The sequence below is a fragment of the Thalassophryne amazonica genome, chromosome 5, assembly GCF_902500255.1.
Source record: "Thalassophryne amazonica chromosome 5, fThaAma1.1, whole genome shotgun sequence".
Classification (NCBI taxonomy): domain Eukaryota; kingdom Metazoa; phylum Chordata; class Actinopteri; order Batrachoidiformes; family Batrachoididae; genus Thalassophryne; species Thalassophryne amazonica.
The window spans coordinates 91,554,308-91,563,999 of record NC_047107.1 but is presented as its reverse complement, the minus strand read 5'-3'; the positions used below and the strand labels follow the sequence as shown (position 1 = coordinate 91,563,999).

The window sequence follows — 9,692 nt, the reverse complement described above, 5'->3', positions numbered from 1 at the left end:
ATCCGGGGTTACAAAAATCATACTCAAACTGGTAAATACCCACTTTGTAATCGGCAGCAAGTTAGTTTTATTTTTTTAATATACCAGTTAATATCAAACCGGTATCAGCCTTAGAATTTAATTTGTTTACCGTCTATTTTTATTTTATTTCTTAAATTATTGCCAACATGTTTAACACATAAGACAGCAAACAGAATAAAACCAAAATAAACTAGAAGCACTCAGAGAGTGCAAACCTCCATCAAGGCCATGGGGTCACTGACGCCATAACATCTACACGCCGTGGAATCATTGAACCTAAAAAAGTCTAACAATGATGTTTGCTCAGTAGTAAAAAAAGTTTCATCTGCTGTGACTGGATAGCATGTATCCTTAGCGCTTGGCATCACAGTTTATTGCAACTTGCACCTTTCCCAGAAGCTACTGTTATCTGAGCACTGATATTGATATTGCATGTGCTTATAGACAAAAACAAATAAGATTCAATTTATTATTAACTAAACTGCAAATATATGAATTTTTTAACATTTATGAAACACCTCTCTAAACAAGGCCATAGGGTCACTGACCCTATGGCATGCTAACGCGTTAGCATCGGGATCCGGATCACCACTAAAATTTAATCACTTGTTCCTCTTGTCATTTCCAACCACTCCACAAAATTTCAACAAAAATAAATTTAAGAAATATTTCAATTTGAAAACAAATGCACCCGAGCGTGATGACAGCTGCAACTGTTTAATGCTATCTTTTAACATTGAAAATGTCATAGACATACTAACACGTTAGCATCGGGATCCAGATTGTGATCCGGATCACCACTAAAATGTAATCACTTGTTCCTCTTGTCATTTCCAACCACTCCACAAAATTTCAGTTATCCTGCTGACAGACAGACAGACAAACAAACGCGACCGAAAACCTCCTTGGTGGAGGTAATTAACACAAGTACAAACCTCTCTGGTAAGACAGGCAAGGTGAAAGTAAGTTATTTCATTTCCACACACACTATGTATCAACAAACCACAAGAACTTTAGTGAACATTTACTGTCAAACTTCCTTTGGCGAGTTAAGGAAATGTAATAAGAATTTACCATTGCAATTACAAGGTTCTGAAAAAAGGTTTCATTTACAACCCCTGGCAATAATTATGTAATCACTGGCCTTGGAGGATGTTCATGCAGTTGTTTAATTTTGTAGAAAAAAAGCAGATCACAGCCACGACACAAAACTAAAGTCATTTCAAATGGCAACTTTCTGGCTTTAAGAAACACTATAAGAAATCAGGAAAAAAAATTGTGGCAGTCAGTAACGGTTACTTTTTTAGACCAAGCAGAGGGAAAAAAAAATATGGACTCACTCAATTCTGAGGAAAAAATTATGGAATCATGAAAAACAAAACGCTCCAACACATCACTAGTATTTTGTTGCACCACCTCTGGCTTTTATAACAGCTTGCAGTCTCTCAGGCATGGACTTAATGAGTGACAAACAGTACTCTTCATCAATCTGGCTCCAACTTTCTCTGATTGCTGTTGCCAGATCAGCTTTGCAGGTTGGAGCCTTGTCATGGACCATTTTCTTCAACTTCCACCAAAGATTTTCAATTGGATTAAGATCCGGTCTACTTGCAGGCCATGACATTGACCCTATGTGTCTTTTTGCAAGGAATGTTTTCATAGTTTTTGCTCTATGGCAAGATGCATTATCATCTTGAAAAATATCATCCCCAAACATCCTTTCAATTGATAAGAAAAGTGTCCAAAATATCAACGTAAACTTGTGCATTTATTGATGATGTAATGACAGCCATCTCCCCAGTGCCTTTACCTGACATGCAGCCCCATATCATCAATGACTGTGGAAATTTACATGTTCTCTTCAGGCAGTCATCTTTATAAATCTCACTGGAACGGCACCAAACAAAAGTTCCAGCATCATCACCTTGGCCAATGCAGATTCGAGATTCATCACTGAATATGACTTTCATCCAGTCATCCACAGTCCACGATTGCTTTTCCTTAGCCCATTGTAACCTTGTTTTTTTCTGTTTAGGTGTTAATGATGGCTTTCGTTTAGCTTTTCTGTATGTACAACCCCTGGCAAAAATTATGGAATCACCGGCCTCGGAGGATGTTCATTCAGTTGTTTAATTTTGTAGAAAAAAAAGCAGACACAAAACTAAAGTCATTTCAAATGGCAACTTTCTGGCTTTAAGAAACACTATAAGAAATCAAGAAGAAAGATTGTGGCAGTCAGTAACGGTTACTTTTTTAGACCAAGCAGAGGAAAAAAATATGGACTCACTCAATTCTGAGGAATAAATTATGGATTCACCCTGTAAATTTTCATCCCCAAAACTAACACCTGCATCAAATCACATCTGCTTGTTAGTCTGCATCTAAAAAGGAGTGATCACACCTTGGAGAGCTGTTGCACCAAGTGGACTGACATGAATTATGGCTCCAACACGAGAGATGTCAATTGAAACAAAGGAGAGGATTATCAAACTCTTAAGAGGGTAAATCATCACGCAATGTTGCAAAAGATGTTGGTTGTTCACAGTCAGCTGTGTCTAAACTCTGGACCAAATACAAACAACATGGGAAGGTTGTTAAAGGCAAACATACTGGTAGACCAAGGAAGACATCAGAGCGTCAAGACAGAAAACTTAAAGCAATAAGTCTCAAAAATCGAAAATGCACAACAAAACAAATGAACGAATGGGAGGAAACTGGAGTAATGTCTGTGACCGAACTGTAAGAAACCGCCTAAAGGAAATGGGATTTACATACAGAAAAGCTAAACGAACGCCATCATTAACACCTAAACAGAAAAAAACAAGGTTACAATGGGCTAAAGAAAAGCAATCGTGGACTGTGGATGACTGGATGAAAGTCATATTCAGTGATGAATCTGCATTGGGCAAGGTGATGATGCTGGAACTTTTGTTTGGTGCCGTTCCAATGAGATTTATAAAGATGACTGCCTGAAGAGAACATGTAAATTTCCACAGTCATTGATGATATGGGGCTGCCTGTCAGGTAAAGGCACTGGGGAGATGGCTGTCATTACATCATCAATAAATGCACAAGTTTATGTTGATATTTTGGACACTTTTCTGATGTTTGAGGATGATGAAATCATTTTTCAAGAAGATAATGCATCTTGCCATAGAGCAAAAACTGTGAAAACATTCCTTGCAAAAAGACATATAGGGTCAATTTCATGACACAGGGTTAATGTCAACGAGCAGATGTGATTTGATGCAGGTGTTAGTTTTGGGGATGGAAATTTACAGGGTGATTCCATAATTTATTCCTCAGAATTGAGTGAGTCCATATTTTTTTCCTCTGCTTGGTCTAAAAAAGTAACCGTTACTGACTGCCACAATCTTTTTTTCTTGATTTCTTATAGTGTTTCTTAAAGCCAGAAAGTTGCCATTTGAAATGACTTTAGTTTTGTGTCATGTCTGTGATCTGCTTTTTTTCTACAAAATTAAACAACAGAATTAACATCCTCCGAGGCCGGTGATTCCATAATTTTTGCCAGGGGTTGTAGTTATGCTGTAGCTGCCATATTGGCATGGATGGGTTTCTTTTTAAACAGTTTGTGGAAAAGGAGCTTTCCCTCATACAGTTCAAGTATCAAACGTGAGAACATTCAGAAGCTTGATTCTTTTAGCTTCTCCCTTTTTCACTCAGATCTGACATGGATCTGCATGTTGATTTGGCCCGTTTTACACTGGAGGTCCTTCCTGGCACAACTCTACATGGAGAATGGACGCAGGTGGCCTTGAACCAGGAACCTTCTGGTTTGGAATCAAGCATACTAATAGTGTTCTAATATGACTAAACTTTTAAGAAGAAAACTTGTCTTTTAGACTGATACTAAGGATAAAAAAAAAATTGTAATTCTTATTAAATGAGATTAAACCATTATTTGAACAAGTGACAAAGAAATCATGTTGAAATGACAAAAGGCATTTTGGCTTATTTGCCTACAGACCAAGGCCAGGTTTCTGAAAAACATCTTTAGCCAAAAGAGATTGTCCAGTAGAACAAATTTCATGCTGAGCTTGATGCTTTTGGAAAACCTGGAATTCTTTAAAGTCAAAATATTGCTCATCAGTGAGTAGAAGGAACAAATACTTGCAGATCAAGCCATGTGTTCCACCGTGCATCCAGAAAGTATTCAAAGCGTTTCACTTTTTCCACATTTTCTTATGGCACAGCCTTACTCCAAAATGAATTAAATTTACTCCCCACTCCCCCCAAATGTCTACACATACATGACAATGTGAAAAATTGAGATTTTGGCTAATTTGTTAAAAAAAAAAAAGAACCCTAAGAAATCACATGTACATAAGTATTCACAGCCTTTACCATGAAGCTCAGATGCAACCTGTTTCCACTGATCAGCCTTGAGATGTTTCTACAGCTTAACTGGAGTTCACCTGGGATAAATTCAGTTGATTAGACATGATTTGGAAAGGCACACACCTGTCTACATATATGTTCCTACAGTTGACGGTGCATGTCAGAGCACAAACCAAGCATGAAGTCAAAGGAATTGTCTCGAAGCACAAATGTGGGGAAGGGTACAGAAACATTTCTGCTGCTTTCAAGGTCCCAAAGGGCACAGTGGCCTCTATCATCCTTAAATGGAAGAAGTTCAGATTCACCAGGACTCTTCTTAGAGCTGGCCACCTGTCTAAACTGATCGATTGGGGGAGAAGGGTCTTAGTCAGGGAGGAGACCAAGAACCTGATGGTCATTCTGTCAGAGCTCCAGCATTCCTGTGTGGCGAGGCAAACCTTCCAGAAGGACAACCATCTCTGTAGCAATCCACCAGTCAGGCCTGTATGGTAGAGTGTTCCGGGGGTTAGCCACTCCTTAATAAAAAGGCACATGGCAGCCCACCTGGAGTTTGACAAAAGGCATCTGAAGACCATGAGAAACAAAATTCTCTGGTCTGATGAGACAATGATTGAGCTTTTTGGTGTGAATGCCCGGCGTCATGTTTGTAGGAAACCAGGCACCATCCCTACAGTGAAGCATGGTGGTGGCAGCATCGTGCTGTGGGGATGTTTTTCCAGCAGCAGGAACTGGGAGACTAGTCAGGATTGAGGGAAAGACAAAAGCAGCAATGTACAGAGACATCCGGATGAAAACCTGCTCCAGAGTGCTCTTGACCACAGACTGGGGCGATGGTTCATCTTCTAAGACAAAATATCAAAGGAGTGGCTTCAAAACAACTCTGTGAATGTCCTTGAGTAGCCCAGACCTGAAGCCTATTGAACATCTCTAAAAGATCTGAAAATGACTGTGTACCAACACTACCCATCCAACCTGATGGAGCTTGAGAGGTGCTGCAAAGAGAAATGGGCAAAACTGCCCAAAGATAGGTGCACCAAGGTTGTGGTATCATATTCAAAAAAAGGCGAGGCTGTAAATGCTGCCAAAGGTGCATCAACAAAGTACTGAGCAAAGGGTGTGAATATGTATGTACATGTGATTTCTTCAGTTTTTAATTTTATTAAATTTGTAATAAAAAAAAAAAGTCATGATGGGGTGTTGTGTGTAGAATTTTGAGGGGGAAAAAAGAATTTACTCCATTTTGGAATAAGACTAACATAAAATGTGGAAAAGAGCAGCGCAGTGAATACTTTCTGGATGCACTATACGTATACAGTCACTCCAAGCATCATTTATTTTCTTTTGTGTTGTGCTTCAAGGTTTAGTATGAGTCCTAATATTATTTTCATTGCAAACTTTGAGTAGAATCCTTTTCATCATATTTTAAATGTGTTCTGAATGAACACAATTACTGTGAATGTGTAGAATTAATAGTAGTTTCTCTTATGGTGTACTTCACAGTTCTACTTCCATTACCCTGGCAGTAATATGACTGGACTTATGCTGAGCAAAGACAGATGGACGCAAAGTCTTTGCGATACCGGATGGCCACATTTTGACCTTGGGTAAAAACCCAGCACATGGATGCAAATGCTGTGACAATGCACAATTAAATGGTAAATGGACTGCATTTATATAGCGCTTTTCCATCTGCATCAGATGCTCAAAATGCTTTACAATAATGCCTCACATTCATCCTGACATCAGGGTGCTGCCATACAAGGTACTCACTACACACCAGGAGCAACTAGGGGATTAAGGACCTTGCCCAAGGGCCCTTAGTGATTTTCCGGTCAGGCTGGGATTTCAACCAAGGAACACTTAACCACTAGACCATCACCTCCCCTAAATTAATTGATTTATGCTTCCACTTTTACACATTGCATGAAAAAAGCTTTTTGTCTGTGATTGCATCACCTCATCAGTTTAATAGATTGTTACGGCTTGAGAGATAAAATGTGTTGACAATATTTTCCATTTTCAAGTTGGTGATAAAACTTGATCTGTAGATGTTACCCACCACTGCATCATGATAAATACAACTGACAATCTGATTCTGTTAAAAAAGTTCCAATCTGGATTTTCATTTGCTACTGATGGGACTCATGAAAGCTACTGTGTGTGTGTGTATATATATATATATATATATATATATATATATATATATATATATATATATATACACACACACACGGTGGAGCTATAATTCAAACAATAGGCCAATCACCAACCAAAAGACAAAATCACAATTTGTTTCAGCAGCTCCATTTATGTATCTCAAAATTAAAGAAATATTTAACAAACTGTACAAAGAAACACATAAATAAGCTTTAAAAAGTTTACAACCCTTTAAAAAAGTTCAATCAAATGTTATAAACATGCATCTTCCACCAATTCTGTTCACAGTCTCTTCAGAAGTAAATGTTATTTTCCTAAAATAAAACTATCCCAACACCTTAATATGTCACAAGCGTGACTGGCTCCTCTTTTTCTACATCATCTTGCTGCTGTGAACTTGTGTCAGGGGGTTCGGTATCTTCCTGATCACCTAAAAAGACAAAGTTCAACATCATACATTTAAAATTTCATCTGCAAACAATGAAACAACTCATCGTGAGGTCGTACTCGATGGGATCCCGTGGATCTGAACGAGCGTTGTGTTACATCCGTTGGTTAATGGAGGCAGGCGGGGAACAGTGTCTTGGAATATCTGCTCATCATCTGACTCCACCAGACTCACCACGTCTTCTCTGTCCTGATCCGCTTGCCTGAAAGAGAAAAAGATGTCTGTTGATCAATACATTTAAGGGGTTTTTTTGGAGGGGGGCAGGTGGTCTTGATTTATTTTCTTCCTACATTTCAAATACAAGACAGTAATAACAAAAAGATGTTAAACCTGCTTTTGTTTTACAAGTTGTCAATCAGCAAGCATAGCTGTGAGCACCATCACCATGAAGTAACAATGAAGCAAAGAAAAAAAAAAGTCTTGCCTTGTAAATCTGAGTTTGTTGTGTGTATGTGAAACAAAATTTAAATTAATGATTTTCTGTTGAACACGTGCAAACCAGCTGTGGTTCAAATGTTTAAATTAAGGACATGCAGCTTTTGACACTAAACAGCAAAATATCTCTTTTGCAAGATAAAGGGAAAAAAAGAGCATAAAACCATTATTAGTTCACTGCTCATCATAAGAGCAAAAAACTGTCACTTCATTAGTCAACTGTCTTGATGACATAAAAGCCTGGATGGCTCTGAACTTTTTTAAATTTGAATGATATGAAACCTCAAGTGATAGTTTCTGGTGGCACCACTGGAACCCCCTGCTAGATCTGGGTTCCTTAGCCCAGTATATGAAGTCAACCATCACAAATCTAGAGGTTAAACACATATTTAAAATTTGACAATAATATCAGGGCAGTTGTTAAATCAAGGTTCTTCCATTTTAGGCAAAGTACATTTTTGCCAATATCAGGAATATACTGGAATAAAATTTTACAATAACCCACTCAGCCCACTGCCAGCTGAAAGCTATAGAGTTGTACTGAGAGACATCATGCTAACAGGAAAGTGGAAACAAAACTGGTGGCTGTATCATAATACTGTTAATAATAAACATTTAATTTCCAGCAGATTCAAGTTTGGAGCAGGTTTCATTTAAGAAAACACACAAATAGGACTTCATGGTGAATAAAAGCCCTTCCAGAACCACTTTTAGCTGCACAGGCAGCAATTTGATCAACCTATATGGCACTGTGTTTAGCAAATAAATAAAATAAAAATTTTAAATTGCAGGGTACACTTGACACAACTTAAAAAAAATCCCTGTAAGTTAATTTGGGTGAGTGAAAAATGAGCATGCATGCAAAATGTGAAGTGGGTTAGTAAATGTGGCATACTCACCCCAGTCCACCTCCTGCAACAGGACAAAAATATCAAGATGTGAGATCAGCATTGGTGAATATTTATTATGACTAACACAGAGTGCCCATGCACACTGCATTACAAATGAAGCTTACTGTGTTGTACGTTACTCTGTGACATGAGCAGAGCTGCATATATTTGTGACTTCCAAACAGAGATTAAAGCTAATCAAATAAGGAGGCGATTACCGAGGCAGACTCGGTGACGGCTGGAGTACAACATTTTAGCGATGATGATGGCTGAGCCAACTATCAGCACGGCCAGAAACACACCGATGATCGCTCCTGTGTACACAGAGGACGCTGTGGAAACAACACAAGAACAAACGATAGGGTAATAAGGTTCACAAAGGGAGGAGCAACAGGTTTACCAGCATTCCAGAGGCGGAGCCAACACCTGTTTTTGTTCTAATCTTGATCCTGACTCATGTGCAGCAGTTATCAGTTAACATCTGACCTTCCGGCAGCATACAGATCTACTTTAGCTATTATGATCATAAATGACAGATTTTTTTTTTTTTTACATGATCTACAAAAAAACAAAACAAACAAACAAACAAAAAAAAAAAAAACAGAAAGGTGATATACCTAGAAAGGTGGAATACAGTGCATCGGGAAAGTATTCACTTTTTCCACATTGTGGAAAAAGTGAAGTGCAGCCTTATTCCAAAACTGAGCAAATTCATTTTTTTGCCCTCAAAATCCTACTCACAACACCCTGTAATGAATGAATGAATGAATGTTTTTTGTTGCAAATTTATAAAAATAATAAGTATTCACACCCTTTTCTCAATACTCTGTTGCTGCACCTTTGGCAGCAATAGACATTTTTCAAGTTGCGCTGCCATCTTGAAACTGAGACCTCCGGTTAGGGAGCCTCTCTCTTGTGTGTTTTGCATCATTAGACACAGCTTGTTATGATGCCTCACGGAGTGGCTGACCGATCGGATGTTATGATCTTCACAAAGCTGGATGCTGGTTAAACGCTGTCTCCACAAGTCAACGTAAGTCCAGTTCTTGTTCGTTTTCGCTTCGGTGTCCTTCATTAGTGCTGTCTGACTGGGGCTTTACATCCGTTGCTAGAAAAGTTCATTGACCAAAATATCAACATTCTGGGAGCAATGAACATGTTTTCACTATTATTTGATTTCTTTGTGCAACTGACATCATTATTCAAGCATTCAGAAGGCTATTCCTACCTCCACTCAACTCCAAACAGTAATGACTATAAAAACAGACATCTTCAAGTCAAGAAGACAAACATCACAATGGCAGCAAGACGGTCAAGCAAGAAATACACTCCTCTGGAAGCCTTAGCTCTTTTGCAAGCACTCCCAGATGTGGACTCAGGGA

General features: G+C 38.5%; 1 protein-coding gene and 1 long non-coding RNA gene across 2 annotated transcripts in view; one reads left to right on the top strand and one right to left on the bottom strand.

Moving 5' to 3' along the window:
- Nucleotides 1–3,726: 3,726 nt before the first annotated feature.
- Nucleotides 3,727–9,599, top strand: LOC117510946. Its single transcript, XR_004560850.1, has 3 exons — nt 3,727–3,737; nt 3,829–3,838; nt 9,459–9,599. It is a non-coding gene; the product is annotated as an uncharacterized LOC117510946 (long non-coding RNA).
- The window catches only part of vsig10 (V-set and immunoglobulin domain containing 10), a 40,638-nt gene continuing 37,614 nt past the window's right edge, over nt 6,669–9,692 (bottom strand). Inside the window, exons 6-9 of the mRNA XM_034170872.1 lie at nt 8,529–8,642; nt 8,320–8,332; nt 7,045–7,187; nt 6,669–6,967 (exon numbers count right to left, since the gene is read on the bottom strand). Coding sequence (XP_034026763.1) covers nt 6,876–6,967; nt 7,045–7,187; nt 8,320–8,332; nt 8,529–8,642 — 362 coding nt within the window. The 3' untranslated portion in view covers nt 6,669–6,875. The remainder of the gene's footprint in view (nt 6,968–7,044; nt 7,188–8,319; nt 8,333–8,528; nt 8,643–9,692) is intronic.